Here is a 15,271-nt window from a genome sequence, read left to right on the forward strand (position 1 = left end):
ATGTTCATTGCTAACAGACTTCCATAATAAGCCCACTGTAGCTATGTTGTTTCTTTGAAGCTACATAGATATAGTTAAGATTGAAAGCTTAATGCTATTTAGAAGGCTATTAACAACCATAATCCTAAAAACTCTTTAAGTTTGTGAATAGGTTTTTAAGAGCAGCATATCTGAAATACTCTACATATTCCTCCTTATCCACATTTAGTTATAAATCTAAGTCATACAGATATAAGATCCTGAACACATACAGAAGTATTTTCAAAATTAGTTTCATATTATACTTTTGTAAGGTCTGCTAATGGCACAGTGGGTACAGAGATGGCCAACTGGGTCAAGCGAACCATCCACTGTTGTTGCTTCGAAGTGGTGAATGACAGGTAACTTCATTATGCTACCATTGCACATTGTACAATATTTAACAGTGTGCCCTGGAGGGTTAAGTCTTCATCTGTCCCCCAATCTTGACCCATAGGAGGCATTCAGGGCTGAAAGAGTGACATAAACAGGATGCCACGTGGGTAATCACTAGGTATTACCATTTGAATACAAATACATTAAGATTAACCTTCATTAAAAAATGGAAACCCATCTTAAGATTTGGTGGCGTTATAAACTCAATCACCTTCCCATGAAATAAAGTTAATTCTCAAGGAAAGAAAATTCAAAATGCTTTCATCTTGCTCCTTTTATTACACATTCAGTGAACCATCCTTAGTATGAAATGAATGGTTAGATATATAAATGTAAGAAAGACATAACATGAGAAGATCTAGGAGAAAAATCCTCATTTTAATCTGAGACTATGAATATCAGCTCCAGTTAGCCTTATTCAGCAACTTAACCTATTTTTTTTCTTACACAAATAACAGACAAGCTTGATAATTTAACTCTTCTTAATTGGTGGTTAGGGTTCTAGAATGTCCTTAACTTTTTTTAAAAGATCATTTTAAAACCAAAGCACTAATCTGACAGTAAAAGCATAGTACAAATATCCAAATTTCAGATCTGGCTTTTGCTAGATAGAGCCTAAGAATAAAGAAACATTCTTCCCTTTCCAGATAACTTAATAATTTAAAATATAAATTACTATTAAGTCCCACTGAATAGAGAGTGTGAAAGTTCCTGGTATAAAAACTACCTTAGAAGTTTGATGGTCATTTCATTCTATGGAGGGACAGAGACTGGATTTTGTTTGCTCTCCATAATTACTTCACAGTCTCCCTCCATTTCAAAATTGAGATTCACAAATGAACTGGATACAAGTGTTTCTGGTTGATCTGACTGAACAATGGAATCAGCCTGCAGCTTATTTTGCTGGTACTGTCTTTCTGCTTCTTCAGACATCCTGTTTTCTTCTTCTTCTTCTTCCTCCTAAAAGGAGGAAATATCAAGAATAGTTGAAATACAAATGTCCAAAAGGAATAGTATTTTTCTCCCACTTTCAGCTGCTTATGTCTTTTTTTTAACCAAAACATTAGTGTCATGTCCAATTCAGTTTCATCCAATTAAGACAAGACATACTTCTCCTTCCCCTGTTTCCAAATTGAAATGAAAACTATTGTATGAAGTATATGTAGTGAAGCTATTTTTAAAACACAGTATAGCACTGCTTAGATGAGACCTGAATTAACTTTGACATGGGCTGGATCTCTTCAGGTTAATTCTAATCTAAATAAAACATTAACTAATACTGTATCACTACAGTTACAGGATGTCAGCCTATTCAGTGGAATAGGGTGGTCTATTCACTTAAGTGATATAGCATGGTTAGTGTTCCCATAAGCACCTAGTAGACAGATAAGGCAGTCCCTGCCCTCAAGAAGTTTACAATCTAGGAATGAAGTTAAGACATTTAAGAAGAGTATTAAAACAGAAAGGGATAACCACTATAGAGATTTAGAGAGTAAATAACTTCTAGTTCCAGAACTGCTAAACTGATGGAGGAAATGGTGGCATTTGCATTGGTCCCTGTAGTATGGTGAGTCAGTACAGAGTGAGTAACCTGTCAGGATGATTAATCTAGAGATTTTCTGAGAGTGAAGGAGAAAGACCATTTAGGAGACTATCACAATAGTCCAGATGAGGTAATGAGGCTCTAAACAAGGCTAGTAGAGTTAAAAACACTCATTTGTTCGTAAAACATTTTTGAAACCACATAACAAATACAGTCAGCTGAGCTGAGCTATCTAGATTCATGCCTCTACATTGTAGCTTTACCCGAATTGCCCTCCTTGTTTGCTTGAAGGAGTAATGAAAGATTCTAATATTTATTTCAAGCTCACCAATATACACCCTGTGCTGCCCTAAGCATTTTACATAGTAACTCATTTAATCCTTAGAGCAACCCTGAGCATGGATGCTGCAATTTTCCTCATTACAAAGACAAGGAAACTGCAGCTTATATAGGTTAAGTGTCTTGCCCAAGATTACAAAGTTAGAAGTGGCAGAGCACTTGGTTCTCGAGCCCACACTCTTAAATGCTAAAGCTTTCTCACTCTTTAAAGGTAAACTCATTTCACCCTCACCCTAAGACCTCACGACATCTGCGCACAAAATTGCCTCATATCTTTGTGCCTTAACAACTGGCACTTACACATTTCTAGTATTGGTCATTTCCCGTGCATCAAACCCCTTCCACTTCTCCCACATCCAGTCTATGTGTCCTAAGTACAGAGACCAGGTCTTGTTTCCTCATCTAAAATTTGGAATAATAATTCAAAGAGAGGTGTGTGAAGATTAAATTAAATAACATATCTAAGGCACCTCTCACAGCAACTAGCACATGAAATCTAGCTTAATTGTGCACATAGATTGTAGCGGAATTTCAGTATTAAAAAATTCTAAAATGTATGCTAATTTGATAAAGAAATTAATGACTCGAGAATGAAATGCCTAGTATAAGGGAGCTATCTTTGGGGCAGCTAGAGGATACATGTCTTCATTATGCAACCCATGAAGTCCACAGCAAACCAAACTGAATCAAGAAAATGTAAAAAGGAGACACACCTCCTTCTTCATCCGGTAATACTCATCAATGGCATACTGGTATTTTGGGGTGCTGATGCCCAAAACAGATGCAATCTTCTCTCCGAGAAAGTCACACACTAAAAATACAAAAGTTAAATGACTTACATAATTCCATAAACATTTCTTGAGCCCTTTCTATGCACAAAGCACTGTATGAATACAAAAGTTACACTCCCTGCCCTTGGGGAGATAATGAACATTCAGTACATCTCCTTTGTGTATCTTCCTTGATTTCCCCAAGAAGCACTAGTGGCTCCTTCTGGGCTCCCAATACCACTGCTCATACCTCTGACTATAACACTTGTCACCAGGTGTTATAATTATCTGTTAGATGTCTATTTCTTCAAGAAAAATGTATACTCTCAGAGGGCTGGGATATCACTAGGCTGGGAGAAAGGAATGGATTATACTATAGCACTCACTGAGCGCCTGCCACATGCCAGGCACTATGAAAGGTTAGACTCAAAGAAGTTGAAGAACTGGCCCAAGCGGACAAAGCAGATCCAAAGTTCAATCCGGGTCTGAATGTAAAGCTCATGTTCTTTTCATTATACTAGACTGTCTAGCATATATTGAGAGCTCAGTAAATGTTTGTTGAATGAATTATTATTCACGTTTAGATCTAATGAAAGGCATAAAGTTGTAGAAGCTACGGGGGAGTTAAAATGGGAAGCAGAGGAAAGCTTTATGATTTAAAACGCATATTTAAAGTTAGCATGATTAAGTCATAAGTTGATAATCCATTTCCTTCAAATATGACTTAGTTATATCTCAAGAAATGAAATATTAATCAAATAAAACATAAATGAATTATAACTACAGGCTTTAGAATAAGCAGTTAGAATGAGAACAATATCAGGGAATCAAATGGCAAAATAGCAAAATAACTGCTAACAGGAAAGTTTCAAGAACATGAAAATTATATCTAAATTAATATAGCTATTTTTTAGTCCTTTTTTTAAAGCATATCCAGAAGTTAAAAAATGTTTTAAGATGAAATACAAGTTAGATTAATATCTTCCAATGTGAGCTAGCTAGCTGCTGAGAAGGGAGTGACTAACCCCCAATTGTTTCTCCTTCAATTTTGAAACACCCTATTTAGCAAAGCTCCTGTTCTGGGAGCATATTATAGTGGTTATACAATATTCAAACAAAAAAATAATACCTGAGAGGGTTGATGTGGCAGCACGAAGCATGTAAAACCATAAGTAGGGGCCCCAGGTAAGTTTTGTCTGCAACAAGAGGTTAGGTTAGCAACATTCACACCTAAATTCATTCTATACATTTAGGCCAGAAAGTAGTGAAATACTTGGTGGGCACTTAGAATATTCTATAGATGATACTATAAACAGAGTACAATCCAATAAAAAAATTAAAAGCTTTGTAGAGAGAATGTCACAAAGACATTTTACATTCACCCATACAACTATCACCACCTTAAGTCCACAGAATAACCAAAAAAAGCAGCAGCCACTGAAATGGAGTTGGTTAAGTCATAACCTTAATTATTTACGAGTTATCCAGAGCCTTCCTTTCTCCTGTCTTGTTGCTTTTTTGTCTTCATTGTTCAAAAGCACACCAGAGAGTGCATACAGTCAATGGAAAGGGATCTAAGAAATCATACAGTACAACACACGTATGATTTAGTGGGGAAATTAAGGTTCAGAGAAATCAAGCAGATTAAGGGCACATTAAATGAACTTTTAATGGTGGGAAAATAAGTAACCAGTAAGTGGCAAGATGAGGTTTTTTTGTTGCTGTTCCTTCAAGGATTAAAAAGGGACTAGAGGGCTTCCCTGGTGGCGCAGTGGTTCAGAGTCCGCCTGCCGATGCAGGGGACATGGGTTCGTGCCCGGGTCCGGGAGGATTCCACATGCCGCGGAGCAGCTAGGCTCGTGAGCCGTGGCCGCTGAGCCTGCACGTCCAGAGCCTGTGCTCCGCAATGGGAGAGGCCACAACAGTGAGAGGCCCGCATACCGCAAAAAAAAAAAAAGGGACTAGAGCATATAACCCAAGAAAAGTTTAGTATCTATCTGGTAGGCTAGGACCACTGGCAGAATGCAATCTACACTACACACCTGCATAGTTAACCTTGGTAATTCCATAGAATACTTTTGTGAAGCTTGCCACATAGATGACAGTTTGCCTCTGTGGATGAAATCAGTAATAGGAGCATGATTCATCATACCAATATTTTTGTTTATGAAAAGAAAACATAGTATAGAGCCTACAATCAATCAAACACATTAGTAATTATTTGAATATTGGTTCCAGGGAGAGAAGGAAAAGATAAACCTGTCCATAATCTTCTTAGATAAGATATGCTGATGATTATAAGGGCGTTAAAAAAGCATATACAAGAATATCTGTAATACTGAAAACTGTAGACACTGGAAATGACCCTTTTTTCTCTATTGGTGAAATGGAAGTATCTTCCTTTTCCGCTGTCTAAAGCTAACGAAGTTGCCAATTTCGGTGTTATTTCCTTTCTTGCTGGTTAAGGAAAAATTTTCACCTCAGGGTTTTCAAAGTCATTTTGAGTGGCCACTGTCTGTCTTAACAACTTCTTACGCAAATTAATTTAAAAATAAAGTTCTATATTTTAAATATTTTTTAAAAAAGGAATATCTGTAAGACTGGGCAGATGGGCTAAAGCAGAGAGGAGTAAACATGTAACATAGTCTTTCAATGAAAAGTAGGTATATCAATTCCTGTGATAACATTTCTGAAAAGACACGCAAGTAAGGTAGCTCCTTAGTTTCTCTTTACACAAGAATGGATGTCCGAATGCTGGGAAGACGGCGGAAGGGTAAGACGCGGAGATCACCTTCCTCCCCACAGATACACCAGAAATACATCTACAAGTGGAACAACTCCTACAGAACACCTACTGAAGGCTGGCAGGAGACCTCAGACCTCCCCAAAACAAAAAACAGACGCCCTCCAGCGACCTACACGCAGAAGCAGGGCCAAATCCAAAGCTGAGCTCCTGTGAGCTGTGAGAACAAAGAAGAGAAACGGAAATCTCTCCCAGCAGCCTCAGAAACAACAGATTAAAGCTCCACAATCAACTTGATGTACTCGGGATCTGTGGAATACATGAATAGACAACGAATCCTCCCAAATTGAGGAGGTGGGCTTTGAGAGCAAGATCTATGATTTTTTCCCCTTTTCCTTTTTTTGTGAATGTGTATGTGTATGCTTCGGTGTGAGATCTTGTCTGTATAGTTTTGCTTCCACCATTTGTCCTAGGGTTCTATCCGTCCATGTTTTTTTTTTTTAATTTTTTTTCTTAATAATTAATTTTAATTTTAATAACTTTATTATACTTTACCTTCTTTCTTTCTTTCTTTCTTTCCTTCCTTCCTTCCTTCCTTTAGACAACGAATCATCCCAAATTGAGGAGGTGGTCTCTGAGAGCAACATTTATGATTTTTTCCCCTTTACCTCTTTTTGTGAGGGTATATGTGTATGCTTCTGTGTAAGATTTTGTCTGTATAGCTTTGCTTCCAACATTTGTCCTAAAGGTTCTATCCGTCCCTTTTTTTTTTCTAAATATTTATTTTTTAATTCAATAACTTTATTATACTTTATTTTATTTTACTGTATCCTCTTTCTTTCTTTTTTCCTTCCTTCCCTCCTTCCTTCCTTCCTCCCTCCCTCCCTCCTTTCTTTCCTTCTTGCCTTCTTTCCTTCTTTGCTTCTTTCTATCTTTCTTTCTTCCTTCATTCCTTCCTTCCCTCCTTTCTTTCTTTCTTTCTTTCTTCATACTTCTACTAATTCTCTCTACTTTTTCTCCCTTTTATTCTGAGCCGTGTGGATGAAAGGCTCTTGGTGCTCCAGCCAGGAGTCAGGGCTCTGCCTCTGAGGTAGGAGAGCCAACTTCAGGACACTGGTCAACAAGAGACCTCCCAGCTCCACATAATATCAAACAGCGAAAATCTCCCAGAGACCTCCATCTTAACACCAGCACCCAGCTTCACTCAACAACCAGCAAGCTACAGTGCTGGACAACCTATGCCAAACAACTAGCAAAACAGGAACACAACCCCACCCATTAGCACAGAGGCTGCCAAAAATCATAATAAGGCCACAGACACCCCAAAATACACCACCAGACGTGAACCTGCCCACTAGAGAGACAAGATCCAGCCTCATCCACCACAACACAGGCACTAGTCCCCTCCACCACGAAGTCTACACAACCCACTGAACCAATCTTAGCCACTGAAGGCAGACATCAAAAACAGCGCGAACTACAAACCTGCAGCCTGCAAAAAGGAGACCCCAAACACAGTAAGATAAGCAAAATGAGAAGACAGAAAAACACACAGCAGATAAAGCAGCAAGATAAAAATGCACCAGACCTAACAAATGAAGAGGAAATAGGCAGTCTACCTGAAAAAGAATTCAGAATAATGATAGTAAGGATGATACAAAATCTTGGAAATAGAATGGACAAAATGCAAGAAACACTTAACAAGGACCTAGAAGAAATAAAGATGAAACAAGCAACGATGAACAACACAATAAATGAAATTAAAAGTACTCTAGATGGGATCAATAGCAGAATAACTGAGGCAGAAGAATGGATAAGTGACCTGGAAGATAAATTAGTGGAAATAACTACTGCAGAGCAGAATAAAGAAAAAAGAATGAAAAGAACTGAGGACAGTCTCAGAGACCTCTGGGACAACATTAAACGCACCAACATTCGAATTATAGGGGTTCCAGAAGAAGAAGAGAAAAAGAAAGGGACTGAGAAAATATTTGAAGAGATTATAGTTGAAAACTTCCCTAATATGGAAAGGAAATAGTTAATCAAGTCCAGGAAGCACAGAGAGTCCCATACAGGATAAATCCAAGGAGAAATACGCCAAGACACATATTAATCAAACTGTCAAAAATTAAATACAAAGAAAAGCATATTAAAAGCAGCAAGGAAAAAAACAACAAATAACACACAAGAGAATCCCCATAAGGTTAACAGCTGATCTTTCAGCAGAAACTGCAAGCCAGAAGGGACTGGCAGGACATACTGAAAGTGATGAAGGAGAAAAACCTGCAACCAAGACTACTCTACCCAGCAAGGATCTCATTCAGATTTGATGGAGAAATTAAAACCTTTACAGACAAGCAAAAGCTGAGAAAGTTCAGCACCACCAAACCAGCTTTACAACAAATGCGAAATGAACTTCTCTAGACAAGAAACACAAAAGAAGGAAAAGACCTATAATAACAAACCCCAAAAAATTTAGAAAATGGGGATAGGAACATACATATCGATAATTACCTTAAATGTAAATGGACTAAATGCTCCCACCAAAAGACACAGACTGGCTGAATGGATACAAAAACAAGACCCTTATATATGCTGTCTACAAGAGACCCACTTCAGACCTAGAGACACATACAGACTGAAAGTAAGGGGACGGAAAAAGATATTCCATGCAAATGGAAACCAAAAGAAAGCTGGAGTAGCAATTCTCATATCAGACAAAATAAGACTTTAAAATAAGGACTATTAGAAGAGACAAAGAAGGACACTACATAATGATCAAGGGATCAATCCAAGAAGAAGATATAACAATTGTAAATATTTATGCACCCAACGTAGGAGCACCTCAATACATAAGGCAAATACTAACAGCCATAAAAGGGGAAATCGACAGTAACACATTCATAGTAGGGGACTTTAACACCCCACTTTCACCAATGGACAGATCATCCAAAATGAAAATAAATAAGGAAACACAAGCTTTAAATGATACATTAAACAAGATGGACTTAATTGATATTTATAGGACACTCCATCCAAAAAAACAGAATACACATTTTTCTCAAGTGCTCATGGAACATTCTCCAGGATAGATCATATCTTGGGTCACAAATCAAGCCTTGGTAAATTTAAGAAAATTGAAATTGTATCAAGTATCTTTTCCGACCACAACGCCATGAGACTAGATATCAATTACAGGAAAAGATCTGTAAAAAATACAAACACATGGAGGCTAAACAATACACTACTTAATAATGAAGTGATCACTGAAGAAATCAAAGAGGAAATCAAAAAATACCTAGAAACAAATGACAATGGAGACACAACGACCCAAAACCTATGGGATGCAGCAAAAGCAGTTCTAAGGGGGAAGTTTATAGCAATACAAGCCCACCTTAAGAAGCAGGAAACATCTCGAATAAACAACCTAACCTTGCACCTCAAGCAATTAGAGAAAGAAGAACAAAAAAACCCCAAAGCTTGCAGAAGGAAACAAATCATAAAAATCAGATCAGAAATAAATGAAAAAGAAATGAAGGAAACAATAGCAAAGATCAATAAAACTAAAAGCTGGTTCTTCGAGAAGATAAACAAAATAGATAAACCACTAGCCAGACTCATCAAGAAAAAAGGGAGAAGACTCAAATCAACAGAATTAGAAAGGAAAAAGGAGAAGTAACAACTGACACTGCAGAAATACAAAAGATCATGAGAGATTACTACAAGCAACTCTATGCCAATAAAATGGACAATCTGGAAGAAATGGACAAATTCTTAAAAATGCACAACATGCCAAGACTGAATCAGGAAGAAATAGAAAATATGAACAGACCAATCACAAGCACTGAAATTGAAACTGTGATTAAAAATCTTCCAACAGGGCTTCCCTGGTGGCGCAGTGGTTGAGAATCCGCCTGCCGATGCAGGGGACACGGGTTCGTGCCCCGGTCCGGGAAGATCCCACATGCCGCGGAGAGGCTGGGCCCATGAGCCATGGCCGCTGAGCCTGCGCGTCCGGAGCCTGTGCTCCGCAACGGGAGAGGCCATGACAGTGAGAGGCCCGCATACCGCAAAAAAAAAAAAAAAAAAAAAAAAAAATCTTCCAACAAACAAAAGCCCAGGACCAGATGGCTTCACAGGCGAATTCTATCAAACATTTAGAGAAGAGCTAACACCTATCCTTCTCAAACTCTTCCAAAATATAGCAGAGGGAGGAACACTCCCAAATTCCTTCTATGAGGCCACCATCACCTTGATACCAAAACCAGACAAGGATGTCACAAAGAAAGAAAACTACAGGCAAATATCACTGATGAACACAGATGCAAAAATCCTCAACAAAATACTAGCAAACAGAATCCAACAGCACATTAAAAGGATCATACACCATGATCAACTGGGGTTTATTCCAGGAATGCAAGGATTCTTCAACATACGCAAATCAATCAACGTGATATACCATATTAACAAATTGAAGGAGAAAAACCATATGATCATCTCAATAGATGCAGAGAAAGCTTTTGACAAAATTCAACACCCATTTATGATAAAAACCCTGCAGAAAGTAGGCATAGAGGGAACTTTCCTCAACATAATAAAAGCCACATATGACAAGCCCACAGCCAACATCATCCTCAATGGTGAAAAACTGAAAGCATTTCCACTAAGATCAGGAACAAGACAAGGTTGCCCACTCTCACCACTCTTATTCAACATAGTTTTGGAATTTTTAGCCACAGCAATCAGAGAAGAAAAGGAAATAAAAGGAATCCAAATCGGAAAAGAAGAAGTAAAGCTGTCACTGTTTGCAGATGACATGATACTATACATAGAGAATCCTAAAGATGCTACCAGAAAACTACTAGAGCTAATTAATGAATTTGGTAAAGTAGCAGGATACAAAATTAATGCACAGAAATCTCTGGCATTCCTATATACTAATGATGAAAAATCTGAAAGTGAAATCAAGAAAACACTCCCATTTACCATTGCAACAAAAAGAATAAAATATCTAGGAATAAACCTACCTAAGGAGACAAAAGACCTGTATGCAGAAAATTATAAGACACTGATGAAAGAAATTAAAGATGATACAAATAGATGGAGAGATATACCATGTTCTTGGACGGGAAGAATCAACATAGTGAAAATGACTCTACTACCCAAAGCAATCTATAGATTCAATGCAATCCCTATCAAACTACCACTGGCATTTTTCGCAGAACTAGAACAAAAAATTTCGCAATTTGTATGGAAACACAAAAGACCCCAAATAGCCAAAGCAATCTTGAGAACAAAAAAAGGAGCTGGAGGAATCAGGCTCCCTGACTTCAGACTATACTACAAAGTTACAGTAATAAAGACAGCATGGTACTGGCAGAAAAACAGAAAGATAGATCAATGGAACAGGATAGAAAGCCCAGAGAGAAACCCACACACATATGGACACCTTATCTTTGATAAAGGTGGCAGGAATGTACAGTGCAGAAAGGACAGCCTCTTCAATAAGTGGTGCTGGGAAAACTGGACAGGTACATGTAAAAGTATGAGATTAGATCACTCCCTAACACTATACACAAAAATAAGCTCAAAGTGGATTAAAGACCTAAATGTAAGGCCAGAAACTATCAAACTCTTAGAGGAAAACATAGGCAGAACACTCTATGACATAAATCACAGCAAGATCCTTTCTGACCCACCTCCTAGAGTAATGGAAATAAAAACAAAAATAAACAAATGGGACCTAATGAAACTTCAAAGCTTTTGCACAGCAAAGGAAACCATAAACAAGACCAAAAGACAACCCTCAGAATGGGAGAAAATATTTGCAAATGAAGCAACTGACCAAGGATTAATCTCCAAAATTTACAAGCAGCTCATGCAACTCAATAACAAAAAAACAAACAACCCAATCCAAAAATGGGCAGAAGACCTAAATAGACATTTCTCCAAAGAAGATACACAGACTGCCAACAAACACATGAAAGAATGCTCAACATCACTAATCATTAGAGAAATGCAAATCAAATCTACAATGAGATATCATCTCACACCAGTCAGGATGGCCATCATCAAAAAATCTAGAAACAATAAATGCTGGAGAGGGTGTGGAGAAAAGGGAACCCTCTTGCACTGTTGGTGGGAATGTGAATTGGTTCAGCCACTATGGAGAACAGTACGGAGGTTCCTTAAAAAACTACAAATAGAACTACCATATGACCCAGCAATCCCACTACTGGGCATATACCCTGAGAAAACCATAATTCAAAAAGAGTCATGTACCAAAATGTTCACTGCAGCTCTATTTACAATAGCCTGGAGATGGAAACAACCTAAGTGCCCATGATTGGATGAATGGATAAAGAAGATGTGGCACATATATACAATGCAATATTACTCAGCCATAAAAAGAAACGAAATGGAGCTATTTGTAATGAGGTGGATAGACCTAGAGTCTGTCATACAGAGTGAAGTAAGTCAGAAAGAAAAAGACAAATACCGTATGCTAACACATATATATGGAATTTAAGAAGAAAAAAAAATGTCATGAAGAACCTAGGGGTAAGACAGGAATAAAGACACAGACCTACTGGAGAACGGACTTGAGAATATGGGGAGGGGGAAGGGTGAGCTGTGACAGGGCGAGAGAGAGGCATGGACATATACACACTAACAAACGTAAGGTAGATAGCTAGTGGGAAGCAGCCGCATGGCACAGGGATATCGGCTCGGTGCTTTGTGACCGCCTGGAGGGGTGGGATAGGGAGGGTGGGAGGGAGGGAGATGCAAGAGGGAAGAGATATGGGAACATATGTATATGTATAACTGATTCACTTTGTTATAAAGCAGAAACTAACACACCATTGTAAAGCAATTATACCCCAATAAAGATGTTAAAAAAAGAATGGATGTCCAAGCAAACAAATACAGTCAAGAAAACACTGTATATTTCTGATTCCCTGATAAAAACCTGTTATATCTTCTACATTCAGTGCAGGAGGCATCTCTTAGGTGGGGATAAGGGGCTCTGTTTAGGGGCTCTGTTTAAGATGCTCTGACTTTAGTGTTTACTTTTTTTTTTTTAACAGCAAATGGGACAGTACAGATACATAGAGAATGGAAGCTATTTCTATAACACATAATAAGTGATAAGGCCAAGAAACTAGTTAGAAAAGGACTCAGCATGCTTTTGGAGAAAAGCATGCATTTCTCAGTGGACCAATTCTCCTGGGGTTGTTTCTAGAGAGAACAATTGCTAATATCCAGGCTGCAACTACCAAAGAGTCAAACCTGCTCCAGAGCTGAGACACTGGATAAGGATTCCTGAATACCATCTATCATTATCACACAGAGTTATACAGAATGAATGGATAGGGCCCTTTGTGCAGACACTGACCCAGAGTCTACACTGGAACCCTGCCACCACTGCCAGCATCACTACCGCCACCACCATCCCAGTAACAGAAGAACTGGGACAAGATCTTGAGTCTTTAAGACTTCCAATTTATGAGCGCAAACTCAAGTAGATTCATCTCTTTCTTCAAAAATTTAATTATCTATTTCTTCCTGCATAATTTTCCATCTCTTCCTTAATAAAGAACTATTAAGACTTGCTATCTTTTGTTTTGAAACAACTTATTTTTAAATTATAAAAGTAATGCTCATTTATTGCAATAACACAAAATGGAAAAAGTATAAAGAAAATTTAAGTCACCCATTTTTCCACCGTCCATAGATAATTATCATTAACATCTTAGTATATTTTTCCCAGTCTTTTCCTCAGCATATATGTGTTTTACAACATTGCTATACTTTTTCTATCCTGCTGTTTTTCCCATTTACTATATTGAAAATATTAAGCATATTTCCCAAATGCTTAAATTCTTAAGGGTGGAATAACTACGTCAAAAATATAATCATTTGGAAAGCTCTCCCTTCACAATGCAAAACTTCACACCAGAAAATTTACCAATAAATATTCAGCAGTAATGTATGAGATTGTCCATTCCCTTGTACCCTCATTACAGTATATTGTTCTTTTCCTTTTTAAAAATTTGATAGGCAAAAATGAGCCCAGATAATTTTGAGTTCTGACTATATTAAGAAAGGCATCAGTCCATTTATATAGGTAACAGTTATGTGCATAATCAAAGTTTTTAATATGTATAGTTAGATACACACATATACACATATTTAAGGAACCCTAAGCGAAACTAAATCAATGGTTAAAGGAATTACTGGAAATATGTTTACTCTTAACGTTCATCTAAGGTAAAATCTAAGGAAAACAATTATAAGATTGTAAAAAGATCTAGGTCTCCATTTCTTACTTTCTATCAAGTATCATATGCCAGGAGTATTAGTCTTTTATTTATTTATTTATTTATTTTTGACTGCATTGGGTCTTTGTTGCTGCGCGCAGGCTTTCTCTAGTTGCGGCAAGAGGGGGCTACTCTTCATTGTGGTGCGCAGGCTTCCCATTGCGGTGGCTTCTCTTGTTGCGGAGCATGGGCTCTAGGCACACGGGCTTCAGTAGTTGTGGCTCGTGGGCTCAGTAGTTCTGGCTCGCGGGCTCTAGAGCACAGGCTCAGTAGTTCTGGGTGCACGGGCTTAGTTGCTCCACTGTATGTGGGATCTTCCTGGACCAGGGCTCCAACCCGTGTCCCCTGCATTGGCAGGCGGATTCTTAACCACTGTGCCACCAGGGAAGTCCCAGGAGTATTATTCTTAAATCTTTATTTTAGATATCAGGGTTTTTCTTTAATTGGGTCTGTTCTACATATCTACTATGTAAATATACAATACCTTTTCCAAATTCCTGTGTCCTATCAGATTTACGACGCATTAGAAGCCAATAGAAATTGGAAAGTCTGCTTTGCACATTAAGTGATGCTAGGTCTGTCTTTAATTATAAACAGCTGCTAGGATGATTATTATTTTAAAAAAGACAAGTGTTGGTGAGTATGTAAGGAAATTAGAACCCTTGGACGCCGTTGGTGGGAATGTAAAATGGTGCAGCCATTATGGAAAACAGTAGGGCGGTTCCTCAAAAAAAAAAATACAAACACCAAATGATCCAGCAATTCCACTTCTGGGTATTTATCCAAAAGAACTGAAATTAGAATCTCGAAGAGGTATTTCCACTCTCTTGTTAGTGGCAGCATTATTTACAGTAGCCAAGATATGGAAACAACCTAAGTGTCCCCATTAAAGAGGAAACCACTATCTGCAAGTTTGCTTTACGACCAGAAGTCTACATTAAACTACAGCATTAAAAAAAATGATGACTAACATTAACATGTGCATGCATAAGTAATAAAACAAACGAAGATATCTATAGTTCAGGCAGCAATTAAAAATATCCAAAAAATGAATTGTATCTCTTTTAGCAAAAGATTTAAGTAATTGTTTCTTTTGGCCTTGGTTAACTTAGCCAACATAGATAGTCCTATTTGCTAATTA

At 37.8% G+C, this 15,271-nt stretch overlaps 1 protein-coding gene across 4 annotated transcripts in view; it reads right to left on the bottom strand.

Annotated features, from left to right (window-relative positions):
• Positions 1-15,271, bottom strand: part of LOC101323535 (signal recognition particle subunit SRP54) — an 86,721-nt gene that overhangs the window by 1,930 nt on the left and 69,520 nt on the right. For 2 of the 4 annotated variants that reach the window (XM_019924039.3, XM_019924037.3), the window contains 3 exons: positions 4,196-4,262; positions 3,010-3,107; positions 671-1,374 (listed from right to left, as the gene is read on the bottom strand). In XM_019924039.3, coding sequence (XP_019779598.1) covers positions 1,168-1,374; positions 3,010-3,107; positions 4,196-4,262 — 372 coding nt within the window. In that variant the 3' untranslated portion in view covers positions 671-1,167. Of the gene's footprint in view, positions 1-670; positions 1,375-3,009; positions 3,108-4,195; positions 4,263-15,271 lie in introns of those variants that run through there. The other 2 variants (XM_019924038.3, XM_073800554.1) reach the window with 2 other exon arrangements.

This window comes from Tursiops truncatus, chromosome 2, assembly GCF_011762595.2.
Source record: "Tursiops truncatus isolate mTurTru1 chromosome 2, mTurTru1.mat.Y, whole genome shotgun sequence".
Classification (NCBI taxonomy): domain Eukaryota; kingdom Metazoa; phylum Chordata; class Mammalia; order Artiodactyla; family Delphinidae; genus Tursiops; species Tursiops truncatus.